This window comes from Grampus griseus (assembly GCF_964374135.1).
Source record: "Grampus griseus genome assembly, chromosome: 20".
NCBI lineage: Eukaryota > Metazoa > Chordata > Mammalia > Artiodactyla > Delphinidae > Grampus > Grampus griseus.
In genome coordinates, this window is record NC_139014.1 from 42,976,038 (window position 1) to 42,996,737 (window position 20,700).

General features: G+C 39.7%; 1 protein-coding gene across 3 annotated transcripts in view; it reads right to left on the minus strand.

Annotated features, from left to right (window-relative positions):
* Positions 1-20,700, minus strand: part of MAP2K4 (mitogen-activated protein kinase kinase 4) — a gene marked incomplete at its 5' end in the record, with an annotated part of 104,929 nt that overhangs the window by 23,193 nt on the left and 61,036 nt on the right. For all 3 annotated transcript variants that reach the window (XR_014298369.1, XM_082679781.1, XM_082679782.1), the window contains 2 exons: positions 1,146-1,265; positions 8,616-8,735. Coding sequence is in view for 2 of the 3 variants with exons in the window: in XM_082679781.1 (XP_082535907.1) it covers positions 1,146-1,265; positions 8,616-8,735 (240 nt within the window). The remainder of the gene's footprint in view (positions 1-1,145; positions 1,266-8,615; positions 8,736-20,700) is intronic.

The window sequence follows — 20,700 nt, forward strand, 5'->3', positions numbered from 1 at the left end:
ACTAGACAGTTTCTTTATAAAATTATATGAAAGGGTATATATCTGAACAGCTCATAAAACATTTAAATTAAGCATTAATTCAGGTAAATAATTTAAAATATTAACATGAGACCTATTAATCTTAAGATTATGACTAGAGTTTAACCTGACTTTTTATATCCCAGTTATACACACATATCTCTTACCACTAAAATACAGCTCAGAAACTGTCTTACTTATTTTAACATTGACCCTTAATGATTAAACAGGATAAACTGACAATTACCAGGCAGACTATACTGGATGTGGAGGATGCAGGAAGAAAGAGGAAATTCATGCAACCAGAATATCTATCTTACAACTTCCTATAAAATTTAGTTTACACATCCACTAACCCAGGTCACGTCATTAGTTCAGATTCTCAGGGGTTTCTAAGAAACTTACTAACTTTATCAAAAAAATTTGTTTTTCTTTCTGTGAAAAAACTGTGAATGACCTTTGTTAGCTAAAAGAACAAGAAAGAAAATGATCATTAATTCATTTTCAAAACTATAAACACGTAAGCAAAACAGTGCCTCTTTTCTTTTTTGGTACTATGCTAAAAGTGATTTGACCAAATTAGTAGTAATGCTGGTTACTGAAATTGCTAGTCAACAATTTAAGTAGTTTAGACAGAATAGCCCAAATCTTAAACCACAGGAAATATACTTAGTCTAAAGAGTTTCAGTTAAGGGATTTCAAGGAGACTGCTGCAATTCTAATTTAAGCGGAACTGTGATAATATAGCCTATTTAAATACAGTTAAAGTAACAAGGGAAAGAGGAACAGAAAATTGCTTTTTCTAGCCTTATTTACAGCACAGTCTATTATGGTTCACTCTGATTTTAATGGAAAGAATACTGTAGTATTTATTATTGAAATGTATGATTTCAATACATACTTTTCAATAATGGAAAGTGTCAATGTAGTATTTTGAAAATTGTTCTTACTACTTGTTGTATTAATTACCCCACAGAAGTGATTTTTGTCTCTTTTCCTATTATAATGATTTTCTAGGAAGGTCAGTAACATTCTGTGAAGGGCATTCAGATGTATGCATTCAAAACTCCAGTAGCATCTTTATGTAAGTATGTATACAAGGAACAATTTGAAAACCAAGTACTTACTGCTAAAGTGATTTTGCCTAAAATTTCTTCTGGAATAACATCATCTAATACACTATATACATATTTGTAAAACTTATCAAACGAGGTAGACATGAGTTCCATACAGATCCAACAGTCACCCTATAAAAAAACAAATATCGGTTATTCTTATACATCTTAACATTAAGTACCACCTTTCCTTTACTTAAAATAGAAATACAATGAGAGAAGAAGCAATCTTTTTTTTTTTTAATTTTTGTTCCTTATTAAAGTGCTGGACAGAATATTCTCCTCATGTTCAAACACAAACTTAGTTGCCCAATTTTCCCTACTCTTAATTGTAAGAATGGGCATAGTCCTACATAGAAAACCTTTGGACTTTTATAAAAATTTTCAAACTCTGCCATGATTAAATAGAAAAACAGAAAATATGTGGGAAACTGTTCATTCTCACTAACAAAGGAAATAGACTACAGGAATCTTGAGAAACTATATAAACTTCTTAAATTAGTAAAAAAGAAAAAAAATACATAAAGCAAGCCCAATGCCTAAAGTCCTTGCTTAAATGCCACCTTCTCAGTGGCCGACATTGAAAATGCCCAATTCAAAATGCAAGTCATCCCCCTCTCAGCATCCCCTTAACAGCTCTACTCTGTAGAGCCTTTACCATCTTCTAATATAAAATATAATTTACTTATTTATTATGGTTTTCATTGATCTTCCCTATTATAACATATAGTCCACCACGACAGGGGCTCAATAAACATTCCTTAAATGAACAAATGCTGGCTATAATCAAATCAAATCATTCAAAAACTATTGGCAGCACTGTAGAGTGTTTTAAACCAGTTTGAAGGCAATCTGACAACCAAACAAGAGAAATAAAAGTGCCTATACCCTTTGATAGTCATCCCATGACTGGGAACCTAACTTAAACAAATAGCTCATAAATTACAAAAAGAAAAAACAAAAACAAACTAAAAACCTCAACTATCTCACAAGATGAAATGGTACATTATTAAAAGGATTACCTAAAATTAAATTATTTTGAAAACTATACAGTTCATGAGGTATGCATGAGAAAACACAGGCTATAAGCAGATTCCATGTTTATAATGCTGTAGAAGTATGTGCACATATAAACAAGGAATACGAAGTACCTTGGGAGAGTGAAAAGAGCTATAGGGATCATGACAAGAATTATCTTTAAAAAATTTTGCATATGGTTTCTAATTTATGGATCCAGCTATATCCTTAGAGATTTTCTACCACTAACCTCCTTCCCCTAACAACTGACTTGGATTGATCATACGAGAGATCTATGCCCGGTGAAGTAAAATGGCTTGCTCAGAACAGCACTGCTAATTAGCGATAGAGCCATGAACAGAATCCACTTACATAACTCCTTTCTCCTATCAACACCTCCAATGCAAGGACATTTAACTTATATGTAGAGACAGCACATGCTGTGATGACTGCTGAGATGAATAATCCCACTCTTAAAGTAGAACCAGCTGCTGCAACGTCCATGTAGCTCCATGGCTTCACAGAATGCTGATTTGTAAAGCATATCTGACAAAGTGAACTTTCACTTATAGTTATTCCAATCTTTCTTCTTAGGTCTCTTTTTCTGGGTGCTCTTGCAGAATAACCTTCATAAACGACTAACACTATTAACCCAAAACACACACTTGAATTTATTTCAATCTAAAGATACCATCTCAATAGATTTACCAGAATTTTTTAATTAGAGAAAAGGATAGCACATTTAACTCACCTACTTAGGAAAACAGCGAGGAAGGAACTTAACTTCAGTAATATAGCAAAGTGGGACAATGACTGATTAAAGTGTGAAGGCCTGACTTACTCATCCAGGCTCTCCCACTCTCCACTTATATAAGCTTGGGCCTCATTAACTCCTAACGATGAAATGGGATTGCCCCACAATCTTCAATGGAATATGATAAAGATCAAACGAGTTAACATATGTAAAGCACAAAGTAAAGCGCCTGGCAGCTGCTAAAAACTAGAGTTAAGAAAATGAGGGGAGAAGGGGAAAGGGTGGAAAAATAGGAAAACAACCAAAAGAGAAGGAAAGACAAAGGAACAAGGGAAATAAAGGTGAGAAGTAAACTGAGGTGAGAAGGGCAGATACAAAGGAGCAATTAGCTCCAGGGCGGGAAATCTTTGTAGTTTCTAAGGCACATAACCTAATGTAAATGTATTTCTTCTAGCAGTTCCTTTTGGCCATAACTGAGAATAGACAACAGCAATAAGCTGCGTTAAAAAAAAAAAAAAAAAAGGAATGGTTTGAGCTGCCTCAAAAGCAGTGACAGCAACATTACTTTCACATTCAAGCAAAAGACAGACAACCACACAATTGAAATACAAAAATAAAAATTACTGAATATGGATTTACTGAAAAGGAAGGTGGAGGATAATGAAACTGAACTACTAAGATCAAGATAAGGGTTTCAGAGACAACATCCAGATAAAACCAATAACATAACTTTTATACCAACAGGAACAACTTAGAAAATAAAATGTTTAAAAAGACACCACTGGGCTTCCCTGGTGGCGCAGTGGTCGAGAGTCCGCCTGCCGATGCAGGGGACACGGGTTCGTGCCCCGGTCCGGGAAGATCCCACATGCCGTGGAGCGGCTGGGCCCGTGAGCCGTGGCCGCTGAGCCTGCGCGTCCGGAGCCTGTGCTCCGCAACGGGAGGGGCCACAGCAGTGAGAGGAGGCCTGCGAACCCAAAAAAAAAAAAAAAAAGACACCACTCACAGTAGAAAGAAAAAAGCACCTAGGAATAATACATCTAACAAATTAGCCTAGCCAGACTAATCAGGAAAAAATAGAGAAGATACAAATTACATCAGGAATGAGAGAGAGAGGGAGGTAACATCACTGTAGATTCTACAGATATTATGATGATAATATTGGGCTATTATGAATAACTTTATACCAATTAATTTGACAGTTTAGATAAAAGGCACAAATTTCTGAAAATAAAATCAAACTACCAAGTATCACTCAGGGAGAAACAGATAACCTGAAGAGAACTCTTTGAAAGAAAACTGAACTGCAAAATAATTATGCTGAGTAAAAGACGACAAAAAAAAAAAAGGAGGGGATACATGCTGTATGATTCCATTTACATAAAATTCTAGCAAATGCAAACTCATCTACAGTGGCAGAAAGCAGCTCTGCAGTTGCCTGAGGATGGCGACAGCAGAGAGGAAGTGTGTATAACCTACGGGACACAAGGAAACTCGTGAGAGGTGGGTATGTTCATGACCTTGATTATGGTGACAAGCCCACACGTGTGTACATTTGTTCCAACATATCAAATTGTATATTGTAAATATGTGCAGCTGATTTCCAATTTTACCTCCATAAAGCTGTACTTAAAACCTGCCGGGGTGGGGAATGAAGGGGAAAGGACAACGTGGGCAGAAGTAGGGGCAGAAAGGGAGGAGGTGACTAAATTTGGCTAATATCACTGCCTTTTTTGTGTGGTTTTTTTTTTTGCGGTACGCGGGCCTCTCGCTGTTGTGGCCTCTCCCGTTGTGGAGCACAGGCCCCGGACGCTCAGGCTCAGCGGCCATGGCTCACGGGCCCAGCCGCTCTGCAGCATGTGGGATCTTCCCGGACCAGGGCACGAACCCATGTCCCCTGCATCGGCAGGCGGACCCTCAACCACTGCGCCATCAGGGAAGCCCTATCACTGCCTTTTACATAACCTGATGAACTCCTATAGTCACAGATTACTCAGAACAGTATTTCCTACACTGGAGTTTCCCCAACCTCAAAAGATATCTTAAATAAGGGATTCCTTCCTATTAAATTCTGAAAATGTATATATTAAAAGACATTTTAAAAGTGCTTCTAAGTCTCAGTATTGATAACATAAATAGTAGGTCTGGCCTTTATGTAAGCTACAGGCTAAAAGTCACTTTCATTATTCAATACTGTCAAGCTCTTTTTTCCCTGTCTACCAATTCTGAAAATGAATTTAGAAACCTGTGCAATTAGATGTCTTAATAAATTATCTAAATAAAATCCAAGTTGTATTTTCGACTTCTTATCCTCATTTAGTTTCATCCTAGAAAGAAGTATACACATGGTTGGAGACAACAGCAATAAATGAGTTACCAACTTCAGTATTAAATGTTATTTATTCACTGCTCCAAATAAAGTTATGGAACTTTCAGAGGCTCAATATTACCCAATGGCAAGATTAACCTCTACACTGTTGCTGCCAAGAAGAAGAAAAATAACATCTCATGGCTCCGTGATTGTTGGTTGACTGAATCAGACCAAGAGCTGACGTCCTGTGGTCATATAAATTATGTGAAATTAAATACTCTGGAGGCTTTTCACAGGGATGGGAGTTACAAGCATTCGTCTCTCTCACAAGTCCTGAATGCGCTCATTCATGTCCAGTCTTTTCCTTTCATAAACCCAGAATTCTGTGTCTATTATCAAAACTGAAGGTGGGGCTTCCCTGGTGGCGCAGTGGTTGAAAGTCCGCCTGCCGATGCGGGGGATGCAGGTTTGTGCCCCGGTCCGGGAGGATCTCGCATGCCGCGGAGCGGCTAGGCCCGTGAGCCATGGCCGCTGAGCCTGCGCGTCCGGAGCCTGTGCTCCGCAACGGGAGAGGCCACAACAGTGAGAGGCCCACGTACCGCAAAAACAAAACAAAACAGAAAAAAACAAAAAAAAACCCTGAAGGTCACGTCAACAAAAAAGGATCCTTTTCTTTTAAGTGATCTAGCTCAAAAATCTTTCTCCAAACCATTATTAAATAAATGTTTATTATTTTTAACCATTGTAACTTCAGGAAAGTTACAACTTTGACTATGCACTCTTCAAGGTGAACTTTCTGCTTCTAAAACTGCATTATTCAGAAAGTACCTATTACTTCCTGCATTCTAAGATCTAAGGGGGGCAGGGGGTGGCTTCATGTTCAGCCTAACTAGGCATTTTGTGACTTAACACAACTTACTTGTATAGCTCCTGACCCTTCATCTTATCATACTCAAAAACTGCAATGTTTAAAAAGTAGATTATTTCTTAAATGAAGCTCAAGTTCTTTATCCCTGGACCACTTGTGGTATAACAGAAAGAACAGTGAGATTTTTGTCTCTGAAGTCCTGTCCGTGACACTTCTTGGCTGTGTGACTTTCGTCAAATTAGTACTCGTATCTCAGTTTCCTCCCTGGGAAGAGGGGATAATACCACCAACCTGCCTGAGACTGTTGTGAAAGTAATAAATGTGGAATCTATAGAGCATTCAATAGATGTTAGTGCTTCTAGATGCATATCTCAATTCCAGTCAACCTTCCTGAGATATGAAACTGAATTTTACCCAGCTATTCATAAGGAATCATAATGATCCTGTTCAGATACTATTCCAAGCTTTTTGTTTCCAGTAACTTTTCAATCATGGATATCACTCTGCTTTCTTTTCATAAAATCAGACTTCACACTATCTAGCCTGGAGCTATATATTTAAATGTTGCTTAAGTGAATTATCAAGTAAACGAACATGAGAAATAAACTGGCATTCTTGAGCACTATGGAGGTGAATTAGGGCTGAGATAGAGCCCATGAGAGTCTACGGAGACAGTGAGCACAGCATGGAAAAGCTGACTGTGGCATCCAGTTAGGAGAGAAAATCTAGTCCATTCCAGATAACTACTGCTCTTCATGAGATGTGAAGAGTAGTGTGGCCAGGGGATTTATGATTATGAAGAAGAAATTCATGGTTTGGGGGAAGAAGGGAGGAGGAGATGGCAAGATTCCTGTGCAACATGAAGAAAGTTCCAGATTCATGATCTTACAAACAGAATAACAGTATATAATACTTCGGTGCAGGATACAGTTACCTGCCTGAGTACATGACTGCGTGCGCTGATGTGATGTAATACTATGTGACATGGGGAAGAAAGTTAACAAATTCAACAGATCTGGTCATAAAAATGAACACTCAAGTCAAAAAAGTGCAAGGACAGGAGGAGAAAGAAGCTATGTGAGTCTAAGACTAATAGTGATTAATTAGTGATTCAACAAAGGGATGGGCTCTATCATGAAGGAGAACGCTTCTGGTTAATAGAGTTATCTGTTAAGAGCACAGAAAAATAAATAATATTTCAGGATTGGGTGAAGAATTAATCGACAAACCTCTAAGGTCTTCTCCAATGATAAGATTTCATATCTTTCTACTCAGTGTAACATTCAGTCCTGTCTTACAACATAATATTTTTTAAGTCAATAACGCTAACAAAACCCCCAAAACGACACCCTCTGCGATCCAGTCCCAAAAAGAAGGGCAGGGTGGGATGCAGTTTTTCCTCACCAGTTCATAACAAACCCACCAGTACCAGCTCATCCTAACATTTTCAAAATGATAATGGCTTTTTTTTTTTTTCCGGTACGCGGGCCTCCCACCGTTGTGGCCTCTCCCGTTGCGGAGCACAGGCTCCGGATGCGCAGGCCCAGCGGCCACGGCTCATGGGCCCAGCCACTCCGTGGCACGTGGGATCCTCCCGAACCGGGGCACGAACCCATGTCCCCTGAATCGGCAGGCGGACTCCCAACCACTGCGCCACCAGGGAAGCCCTATAATGGATATTTTTTTAAGAATATTTAAAATGCTTAAGAGTTCAGTTCAATTCCCATTCACCTAACTAAATATCACAAGTGTGTGATAACTGTCCAGGACACCATGAAGTATCTGATTCACTGACAGCTCCACCTTTACTTCCTGACCCCAACTCACTTCCCTGCTTTAGGGAGTAGTGTGACTGGAAATGAGCAAGTGCACTGACAGCTGCAGGCAGAAGTGATATCCTCCTGTAGCAGGATACAGGAGAGTCAGAGACCAAAAGAGATATATGATCCTGACACCAAGAAACTGAAGTTCTAGCTTCTACATAAAAATCTGGATAGCAGAATTAGATAAAAGAAATTCTACTGCAGCTGTTAATTTCCACGTCTGATGAATTTTATTGAGGATTGTGGGTGGACACAAATAAATGCTTATGCTAAATGCAGATACATTTGATGACAGAAATGAATGAAAGTTTAAAAAAGGGGTCGGGGAGGACTGAGGGAGCTCAAGGACAAAAGGGATAGATCTAAATACAGTAACATATTTAGAAGCCAGATGACTTGTGCCAGGTTCTCAAAAAACAGAAAATATTTACATGTGAAGAAGGAAATATGGAGTTCACAAATGACAGCCATAAAATACTTAATTAACTAATATAATTAAAGTATGAAGTTCACCCCTTAACCAAAGGAACATGAACGGTAGAAATTAATGTGTAAATTATCATGGCGATACATTAAAATGCTGAGAAATCAATGTATTACTAATGTACGGCATTTAACTGAAGATTGGAATCAAATCCTGCCATCCTCTTACTCATTCCAAGTAGACGTCCACTTGTCAGCTAAGACCCAAGCTTAGGTTTATTCCTACCTCTCTGAAGAGTGCACCATAAAACTGAACAATGTACGGGCAATCACTACTTCGCATCACTACATCCAAATCCATGAGAAGTTGTTTTTGCTCTTTTTCATCCACTGTTGACCGAATTCTCTGGAAAAAAATGACAAAAGATGTCACAAAAACATAAAACAACTTTAGAAACCAAAGAAAAACCACTACCACAAGACTAAAAATTCCAAGCAGACTTCACAAATACTAACCAGACATAAAAATTATCATCTTCCTTATACTTTACAAGAATAATTTTATCACAGAAAAACAAAACAGCACTTAGAAAAAAATTTTTTTGACAAAATAGCACGTAGGAACTCTTTAAGGGACACAGGGCTTTTCAACCACAAGCATTCACTGATGATGATGGAAGGAATGCCCTGCCGGCAAATATAAAGAAAATCTTAACAAGCCATCCTCTGAACAGTTTACGTTGAATAATTATCAGTAGTTTCATACATACTTTTAATTACTATTTCAGAATTGTATGGAATCTGGGCATTCAACGCAAGAGCAGCCCTCTTCACTCCCTGGCATCCTTACGCCTTAGCATCCTCCTTCTTTAGAGATGGAAAATAGCCCAGAACAGGTAAAAGTGAGAACTAGCATAGGGGCAGCACACAGACTATGACCCATGTCTCCCAAATCCTGTACTGGTATCTTCCCCCTTCACCACGCTTTCTGTATGTTAAAAACAAAAAGTTCTACCTGACTCTCCAACTCGTGAGTCAGAATGCAGGGCAGCATAAACATGTGGAGGAAAATCTAAAAATGAGGAGACAGAGGGCTGTTTGTCTGCTCCTCAGATGATGAGGTCCTCCCCTGTACATTGCAGACCTGGGGTATATCCCCAACCCACCTGTAAAACGACGACTCTGCACAATTCTAAAAGACTCCCACAAAAGATAAGGGTCCCCAGCCCTGCCACCCACCCAGGAACTGCACAGAACATGGAGATGTTCAGGGCGACAACTCCCACTGCACTAGAGACAGGAAAGAATCAAGTTCAGACAGTGTAAAATATTAATAATGAAGTTACAGTTTAATGACAAGGCATGCAAACAGCTCTGTTCTCATAAAAAAAGTTCACAATGTCACACCGCGCCACTGTGTACAATACATAGCACATACTTACAAGGCAAGTTAGTATCAAAAAATATACAAGGTGGCATTTTGTCTTCCAAAGACTTCAAGGTATCTGTCCTCAATGTTCTTGAAAGGGTGAAGGCAGTCAATTAAACTCTTGAACCCATTTTACGGAAGAGAAGCCAGAGGCACAGAGAAATACAAAAGATGTATTCCATGTGACACGACAATAAGCAGGTGTATAAGGAATAGAAGTAGGTTCTCCAATTTTCATTTTTCCCACACTAAATGAGGAATTCCACATATTCCAAATACAAACAAATTTAATTTTGCAACTTAAAATTTACAGCCTGCTAGCTACAGTACTTCATACCAAATAAAATTTACTAGCTGGCATCCATCTTGTACATACTGATTTATTCCAAACTTTCACACTGAATATCCTGCCCAGATAAATAAGAAAAAAATAAGAAGAATGAAAAATAAAAACAAGTAAGACTAGTACTTTTAAAATTAAGAAAATCCCCCCCTCCCATTTCTGTACTTTCATAGTTTGGAGATTAATAATTTTGCTTTTAAATCAATATCGGCATAATGTCTGCTCAAAAGGGATAGTTTTAAAAAGTCAAATTAGCCCAGAGATGTAATTTGTATTTGTTCAAAACATGACACTGAAATTTTTGTAAACATTTTAATTACATTAACTTCTGTTTTAAAAAATATAACTTTAAAAGTGTAGCTGTGAAAATACTAATTTGGGAACGCTATTATTTTTAAAAGACTTAATAATCCTATGTATCTAAACTTAAAAGACAAAGAACTGGTAATTAGAGACAAACAGGGAAGAAAAAGCAAATGATCCTCTGGTTGCGGAAGATTTCTACCTACTAAAGAATTCTCACTATTAACAGATTAAAAATTTTTTTTTCTACTTTTACTATTTTTCCTTATTTACAAGTGTACTAACACACACACTTATAAAACACTATTTTAAAAGATGCCCTCCTTTCTAGTTTATTTTTTGTTTCCCTAAAATGGTTATATGGTTTTCTAAATTTACAATAAACCTCAGTAGTTATCATCAATAACTGACTCTTGGGGACCAGTTTCTAAAAACACTGCTGTTGCTACAGAAAGGATACATGTTACTGTGTGAACTGGAGACCTAACTGAAGTCCCAGCATCTAACTGATGTAATAGGATTATTACTAACCATACTGGAGAGAGAGTTCCTGGCACAGCTGTAATCTCTGAGATCGTCAGCATGGCAGGAAAATCTGTCTATCTGTAAAATATTCTTTAATGCCATTGCTAGCATGAAAGAGAACATGGGGGGGCTGCTGGATGGCCTACTGCTCTTAATGATGCCTGTCCCCACCTCCTCACGCTTTCTGAGCATCTCGCCCAAGAGATGGGCGTTGGAGGACTAGCTGCTGGTACTGCATCTCAATTGTTTAAAACAGAGCAAGTACAGCTAGCTCTGAATTATACTGATACTAAAGTTTTAGGGTCGTATTGTAACCTTTATTATATGTGAGGAATTAATAAACTAAGTTAATTCAAAAGGCCTGAAGGACTCAAAGAGGAGATTAACTATAAGCATACATCTCCTACAATAGCAGTAGCTTCAAATTAATGATTTTAATTCAGTAATTCAATAAGTAATTCAAGTTAGAAAACACAAATAATCGATGATTCAAATGAAAAAATACTTAGTAATAAAAGTCACTACCAGGAAAGTTTTTCTAATTGAACATCAAAGTAATGTGTATGGAAAAGATTTCTACCATTTGAAATAAGCAAGGCTCGGATTCTCTAATGAAGGGAGCATAATCACCAAAAATGGAACACATCACTGAGAACAAACTTCCCTTCCCCTTATAAAGCTGTCCTTAATGAGGGTACTGGAAAATGCAAAGGTGAAGCCAATTACACTACTTGAAATGCTCCTGTAATTTAAATGTTCAGAAATCAAATGTGTTGATAAATGCCTTGAATTACAGGAAATTTTCATTTATTGATACCATAAATTTAAAGTTAGATAAGGCTAATGTTCATTTGGTCTCAGCAAACCCTTTTTTTTTTTTTTTCTATTTAAGAAAGTAGAAAATATTTAAGAAAATCATTTCAAGAACCTTAAGTTTTAAAGAAAAGTTTCACTTTCACCCAAATATCATTAAAATTACTCTTGTTTCTTCATTATGGGGCTATTGAGCTTTTACTTGTCACTGTTTTATTAACCTAGCTTAAGTTATCACATTCTCTCAGGACAAACTAAACTACGTTTTGAAAATCAACCTACACAGCATTTCCAACAATGAAGTTATTTTCAAATTATTACAATTTTACTTTATTTGGAACATAATGTAGAGAAAACACTTTTAAAGCAAAACAAGAATTACTACCCTACTTATATAAGCAGTTTGCTACAGTGAAGAAATTTTATATACCTGAAGCTAAAAATATATTTTTAAAATTGTTGTCCAAATCTGTATACAAAGCTGTTTTATACTCTGATAAAGCTTTAAAAGCAGGTAAGTGCCAACAAAAACTGCATGTAGCTACAGATCAGCAACACCAAAATGACTCTCATTTAGACACTTAGTAGAGGCAAAGGGAAAAAAAGATAAATTCCTAGTTCCCTGGTTGTATGACTATTAGTGTTATACATGGTTCTTATCTAATTAAAAAAAAATTCCAAAGAGCTTCACTTATCTAAAGCAGCCAATCCAACTCATGCCATTGGCTGAAGCAGCCACAAATTCAGTTACTAGAACTCTGTAAGGATTAAGCTACAGTTATAGAAAGTCAACAAGTTCCATAGGACAAGCTAAAAAATTTAAGTTAGAAATTGCCCTCTTGCCCTCTCCTACCTCATGCACAGAACTCAGCAATGCCCACTTTGAGAACAGTCCCAATCATACAGAAATACCAGGAAGTGGTTGAAAGTTTGCTTTCCTTCTTCCTGTACAATGTGACATCTTCAAGTCATTGGTAAATTTAAATGTTGACAGCTTATACCTGGCCTCATCTGGAATGCCTCAATTTTTAACAACATGAATTTAAAGTATAAATACTCCTTTCACTGGGATTTCACACACAGTATTCTCTCGCCTTATCTCCAAACCCTGCCAACCCGACCTCTCACGTAATTTGCTGGTACTCATCAAGGATGAATAGTTAGGGACAAAACTAACACCAGTAAGTATGAAGGACTTTCAAGTTGATTAAGACACATTATTAGGATGGAAAGGGACTGGGGGAACTATTAAAACTAAATTCACTGAAGGACTGGGGTGGAAAGGGCAGACAGAAAGAAGCCAAGAGGATGGATGAAAACAGGCAGTACACACTCTTAAGGAAACCGATTTCACCCCTTGTTACTGAGATACTATGACCGCATTAGTGTCGCTTTCCTAAATTTATTTTCAGAGGTCAGGTCAGAAGGGATAAAGGGAGAGTATGATGATGACCCACTCGCTATTATGGGGTAAGGCCAGGATGGCTCAACTGGCAAAGAGAAAATGAAAAAAGGCCCACAGCGTAGGTCCTCAGAAGCGGGTCTCCAAGGAGCATTTTGCCTGGGCGTTCAATGAACACCTAGCTGATTCCGGTAGTGTCCTTGCCACCCACTCTGATTCAGAGTTAACCCACATCTCCGTGTCAGAGTTCTCAGAACTAGCTCAGTTGCTAGAGAAGCCAGGCACACACCAAAGCACTGGGGCCCGCCCTGAAAGGACCCCAGTCTGTGTCTGCCTGTGTCCTATGCAAGAACTCTGGACTCTCACCAAAATCCCAAAGTTGTTCTACCTGCCAACTCAAGCTATAAGGAAAGGTCAGGCCAATGACCAGCTCTATCTGTTGGATAATGTGTGTGTGGAGAAGTCCCTCTGGGTTACCTGATCCCATTCGTGTTTAGAGAAGGAGAAAATAGGTCATCACATACTCGAAAGACTCAGGGTAAAGAAGACTGATAAGTCATACATGTTCCTGATTAAAAACAGTAGTTCCACAATGTGTACAACAAATGTTTCTAGGATCTGGGCGTTCCAGGCAAAAGAGATACACGTCACCTGCAAACATATCAGGAATCAAGAACCGAGGAGTCCAGGAACTGACTTCAGAAAGACAGACTTGAAAACAGCAACACAGTCAAATAAACTTACAAAATGTCTATCAATTCTAACTGATACTCCATCTGTGTTTTTGTTTTGAAATGGAGAAAATACATGGGGAAAGAGATGTGGGGAACAGAAAAAATGGGAAAAGTAATGTGAAAGGGCATGACCACTAGTCCTGGCAGGTACAGTCTCTAAACTCTCACATGACACATTCTTGCCAGGTCTTTGAAGGGCTCAGCTGAGGGTTCAGAGGACCGTGTAACAAGGTGCCCGTGTTCATCTGTGGCTGCTTAGAGTAAGTTAGGAATAAGGTATGAGTATTCAAAAGGGAATGAGGGGTGAGTTCCCCAATCAGAAATTTGGGCACGGACACAACGAAACTCAGCAAGGTGATGTATTCAACAACTATAGAGGAAATCAGTGTATGGCTTTAAAGATTATTCTAGGCATTGACTAAAACAATTTAACACGGAATAAAGTGATGCAAGCTATTAGTATTTGGGCCATTGGCAAAGTGCTACTTTCAATTTACCGCCAACCGAAATCAGAGCACCAGAAGGTCTTTACCCTTCGGCAAAGCCGTGTGGGATCCGCTATCGCCTGCAGGTAGCTCAATTTCAGCTCTCAGTGGCTGTGGCTCATCCCTCTAGCTGAGCGCCTCTCACCATCTAAGGTGACCAACAGTATTTATATTCTCTACTCAAGTAATTGCCAAATATCTTGCCAAAATGGGATGAAAGCTTGAGCAATCACTCACAGGACAGGAATGAGATCAAATGCTCCCTGCGTCGATCAAATGCCCCATAATATGGGGCAATCAACTGTGGATTTCTTAATAAGCCATGTGATCTAGCCAATCGAATGAAAGTCTAAGACAATGGACTGAGTAGACACTGATAAGTATCACCCACGCAGGAATCCTAGAGCTGGTACCTGGGCAAACACAGCACATGGGATCTCGAGTGGACTCCTCTCCACAGAAAATAAAGAGGGATGGAATGAAGGTTCTACAGTGTTTCATTTAAAATCAAATGATGCAGAGAACAAGGATTTCTTAATTGATATAATTGTAATAAACGTATTTTGAAAGTATCCAGTTCCTAGGATCCACAAACACCAATACTGCCCTGCCAGAAGTGCAGCCTTGTTCATTAAGCAGTCCCTGCCCTTTGGTTAGGGACTCCTCCTAAGGTTAACATGTGAGAGAATAAAACACAAAGGGGAATCCACTGCCAGTCAGTGGATGACTTCAGATCAACCTAAGTCAGGGAGGTAGGGGATAGGAGAGCAAGGATCACACTCAGATCCCCAAGCGCCCCCTTGGATTCTTACAAACATTCGATCCTTACAACAAATGTGCTGCTTCTCCAGCAGAAATGTCCAGAATTCAGTTCTAATACGAAGTTGGAAAACCCCAGAAACCACTGCAGCACATCAGTGAGCTATCACTTTCCTCTGGGCTGCAGGAAATCCTAGGCATTCTTATATTCCTAATTTCAAAACAAAGATTCTATATCCCACAGATGCAGCAAGACACTTAACCTTAGCTGCTAAAGAGTCTTCTTCTAAACAGATCACATAAAAAAATGTCCATGATGTCTTACAATACTATCACTAATAAGATCAAAGCAGATGGCCGCATTAGCCAAAACAAACAGTAAAAAAAAAAAAAAAGGCAAAGTATTTGGAGTGCTGATCACAGATGCAAAACTGTTTTTCATGACAAAGAGTAACAAATTGTGTGTCTGTTAAATCAATTGTTTTAAATTATGAAAACACACGTTTTTACTAAGGAAGAAAGGATACTAATTCTTAATTGCAAAACCATCTGAGTCTTTAGAAGCAATTTAATGAACTCTCGATTGTAACTTAGTCAAATTAATTAATTAATAGTAGGACCTCCCCTTCTTCTCCCTTCTACATATCTTGTGCTGTGCATCATCAGAGAACGTGCAAGATCACTTCCAACAACATACGTGATATCACATCATGGGAAGACCTGCCCTGAGGACAAAGTTAATAGGACAAGTTTGATAAGTCTTGACAAGGGTGGTATTGTCTTCCTCTTTACATCATCCACATGTAAAGAACACAATGTTAACCTCAGCACTGAAACATTTAAGGGCCTAAAGATCATAAATGACAGATCACAACTTTGGTACCCATGACAATACAGTGAGATAAGAGAAATCTGATATATAAACAATTACAGAGGCATGGCTATAACATAACAAAGAATGACAGAAAATGTGCAGGAGGTATTGTTCAAATATTGTTCCGGAGGATCCTCATTTAGAATGAGGTGTGTTAAGACGGGTTTTTCTCCAAATAACTGCATAAGCTAGGATACAGTCCTATGTCACGGTTCAGTCAGGTCAGTCAAGTGAAGGTAGAGGGTTTCAGAAACTAGGTGTCCAGAATGTTCAGAAACAAAAATGGTTGATTAAAGTTCACCAAGAGCAACCATTTCCAAACTGTCCACGCAGATCCCAAAGTTTCCTCAGTACTCACGCCCCAAGGGCTTCCGATATGGGTAGGCACCTCCCGTCCATCACATCAACCAGAATAGCACTAATTTTGTCTACTTTACTTATTGGGGTCTACATACAATTCTATTAACAGAATGAATCCACTAGGAGTAACAGCAAGAGAAACACACGCAGACTAGGAGTTCCAATCCCCACTACACCAGGGACTAGGGGGCAGCCCTGCCACGTGCTTGGGATCTGTCCACTCCTGGAAGGGCACCACTTACACTTTTCACTGCAATGCCACAACATTCAAGCAACATTAGCAACATAAAATAATATGGGGCAATCAACTGTGGATTTCTTAATAAGCCATGAGGATCCAGCCAATCGAATGAGAGCCTAAGACACTGGACTCCAGTCTCAATTCAAAACAAGATAGCCATGGCTTCTGCATCCCGCAAGTGACCTGGATAATCAAATGCTAGCGCTGTGGACCTCTGAAACTCAACAAAACTGCCTAACAAAGTTGTCTATAGCATCAGAAAGAAGCTCTTCTAATTAAGGCCACGCCTGTCAAGTGTCATTCTACTGCCTTCAGAACACTGCGCAAGACCAATGCTTGGGACTAAAACGACCCTCCTCCGACAGTGCTCACGGGCCCCACGCAAACTATGCAGCACTGAACTTCTGACAGCAATGGCGAGGTCCCCACTGCCCAGCTGCCTCTCGACACTCGCAGCTCTGCCTGCACAGGAGGCCCACCCAGCGAGCAGGGGAAAGCCCCACGCTGCTCTGCTCAGGGAGGGCTGGGCTGTGGGTGCTGACACTCTCGGGCAGAGGGCTCTGGTCCTTTCCACCAGGCATCGGGGTAACCTGGGTCTCAGCTCAAGCACACTGACGTCGATACCCAAATACCAAGGAGAGGCAAGAACACAGGAATCGAGATCGGGCTAGCAGCCCAGGATCAGGAAAAGTTAAACAAGCGCAGCAGGAGAGTTGGAAGAGTAGAGGAAGGACACTGAGGGTGGAAGGAGTAACACATGTCAGGCAGATGGCCAAGAAAGGGAAACACCCGAAACCCTTAAATATGAGGTCACAAACTGCAAAGAGCCGACTGCTTTTCTGATTAACTCAGGGAACTTCTCAATTAGAAGACTCAAAGCTCATCATAGTGACCAGCAGTGACAACCTTCACACCTTCCTAACCCATCCAGAGGCCCAGTCTCTCCAGTGAGACGAGACCTTTACTCCCGCGTTCACCCTCCAAATAACAGTTCCACTGCCTTCTGTCTTTAGCGACAGCAATTTCATTCCTTTCTATTCCCTCCCACTTTCATTCTTTCCTACTCTCCCCTGTTTTTTCTCTCATAGCCTACAAACAAGAACAGGGCACGATCCTTCAAGAAGTCAATCCGGACCTAATTAACAACAGGGGGGCAGCAGTCCAGGCCTGCAGGAGGTCACTCCTCCCTCTGGTAGCAGTCTGCCTTTGCTGTCCCACTCAATTCCAGCCGTGGGCCTGAACCGTGGCACTGCAGCTACTCTTCCTAACTCTTTACTCCTGTGTCCCTGGATTGTTTTGAGTAGATTCTGATCATCTGTGGACTAACTCTGCTGGGGGTTTCTCCCAGATTTGAATTTCTCTAACCCTAGCTTGAAAACCTAATCCTGATTGCTTCTTCAAACACTTGGCCTGAATTCTGGGCTCTTCCCAGAATTGGCTGTAATAACCCGCCCTGCCAGACAGTTAAGCAGAGCTTAGCTAGGCCCTACTTCACCTTAGGGGATGGTGACTGTGTGTGTCTAATCTTTTCATTCAGTGGTTATTCCACCATCGTGCAAAACGGGGCATGAAATAAATGTTATTTGCAGAGGATGCTGATCCAAGCCTGCAGTACCAGCCGGCGTCAAAGGACGTCCCACCTGAGCTTTAAAAGACCCTGCGGCAACCATGGCTTTGCCCTCAGCAGTCCTGTGACTCAGTCGCTCAGGCAGAGTTAGACAAAATAGTACAAGACAAACTACTCACAGAAGAGTAAAACCTGCTTACCCAAGCGTGTGCAAATAAAAATGAAGGATTCAAACTTCCTACATCCTAGGTCTAACACAGAACCTCCCTGGCAGCTTAGGGAACTGTGCTCAGGCCAAAGGTCAAGAAAGTATCGTAAGTATAACTCTTACATATACTGTGTGTTATCTTGCTGAATCTGATTTATGATATCATAACTGATTTTTAGATTAATTATCTCTTGGAGATAATTATTTCCTGTAACTAAGAACTCATTTTTTCAAACATTTCTTATATGTGGCAAAATAAATTTGGGGAAGGGCTCCCTCAAAACTAAAAATGAGGAATAAACAATAATTTTTAAAAATCAGGTTAATACCACAGTTCACTTTGGTGCAGGTACTGCAAGTAAATCTTAGGATAACTTCCAGGATAAGCTTAATGTCTGATAAAGAAATCCTTCTATGGAACAGGATAGAAAGCCCAGAGATAAACCCACACACATATGGTCACCTTATCTAGAAGAGGCAAGAATATACAATGGAGAAAAGACAGCCTCTTCAATAAGTGGTGCTGGGAAAACTGGACAGCTACATGTAAAAGAATGAAATTAGAACACTTCCTAACACCACATACAGAAATAAACTCAAAATGGATTAAAGACCTAAGTGTAAAGCCAGACACTATAAAACCCTTTGAGGAAAACATAGGCAGAACACTCTATGACATACATCACAGCAAGATCCTTTTTGACCCACCTCCTAGAGAAATGGAAATAAAAATAAAAAATAAACAAATGGGACCCAAATGAAACTTAAAACCTTTTGCACAGCAAAGCAAACCATAAACAAGATGAAAAGACAACCCTCAGAATGGAAGAAAATATTTGCAGACGAAGCAACTGACAAAGGATTAATCTCCAAAATATACAAGCAGCTCATGCTCAATATCAAAAAAACAAACAACCCAATCCAAAAATGGGTGGAAGATCTAAACAGACATTTCTCCAAAGAAGATATACAGATTGCCAACAAACACATGAAAGGATGCCTAACATCACTAATCATTAGGGAAATGCAAATCAAAACCACAATGAGGTATCACCTCACACCGGTCAGAATGGCCATCATCAAAAAATCTACAAACAAGGGACTTCCCTGGTGGCACAGTGGTTAAGAATCCGCCTGCCAATGCAGGAGACACGAGTTCGAACCCTGGTCCAGGAAGATCCCACATGCCGCGGAGCAACTGAGCCCATGCGCCACATCTACTGAGCCTGCGCTCTAGAGCCTGCGAGCCACAACTACTGAGCCTGTGTGCCACAACTACTGAAGCCCACATGCCTAGAGCCCATGCTCTGCAACAAGAGAAGCCACTGCAGTGAGAGGCCCGTGCACCGCAATGGAGAGTAGATGCAACTAGAGAAAGCCCGCGTGCAGCAACAAAGACCCAACACAACCAAAAATAAATATAAAATAATAAATTTATTTTTTTAAAATCTACAAACGATAAATGCTGGAGAGGGTGTGGAGAAAAGGGAACCCTCTTGCACTGTTGGTGGGAATGTAAATTGATACAGCTACTATGGAGAACAGTATGCAGGTTCCTTAAAAAACTAAAAATAGAACTATCATATGACCCAGCAGTCCCACTACTGGGCATATACCCTGAGAAAACCATAATTCCAAAAGAGTCATGTACCGCAGTGTTCACTGCAGCACTATTTACAATAGCCAGGACATGGAAGCAACCTAAGTGTCCATCGACAGATGAATTGGTAAAGAAGATGTGGCACATATACACAATGGAATATTACTCAGCCATAAAAAGAAACGAAATTGAGTTATTTGTAGTGAGGTGGATGGAGCCAGAGTCTGTCATACAGAGTGAAGTAAGTCAGAAAGAGAAAAACAAATACCGTATGCTAACACATATATATGGAATCTAAAAAAAAAAAATTAATCCTGAAGAACCTAGGGGCTGGACAGGAATAAAGACACAGACATAGAGAATGGATTTGAGGACATGGGGAAGGGGAAGGGGAAGGTGGGATGAAGTGAGAGAGTGGCATGGACATATATACACTACCAGATGGAAAACAGATAGCTAGTGGGAAGAAGCCGCACAGCACAGGGAGATCAGCTCGGTGCTGTGTGACCACCTAGAGGGGTGGGATAGGGAGGGTGGGAGGGAGATGCAAGAGGGAGGGGGTATGGGGATATGTGTATATGTATAGCTGATTCACTTTGTTATAAAGCAGAAAGTAACACAACATTGTAAAGCAATTATACTCCAATAAAGATGTTAAAAAAAAAAAGAAATCGTTCTATAGTAAGTGCATAATAAGACACTTAGTATACAGCTACTTCTAGTGGGTT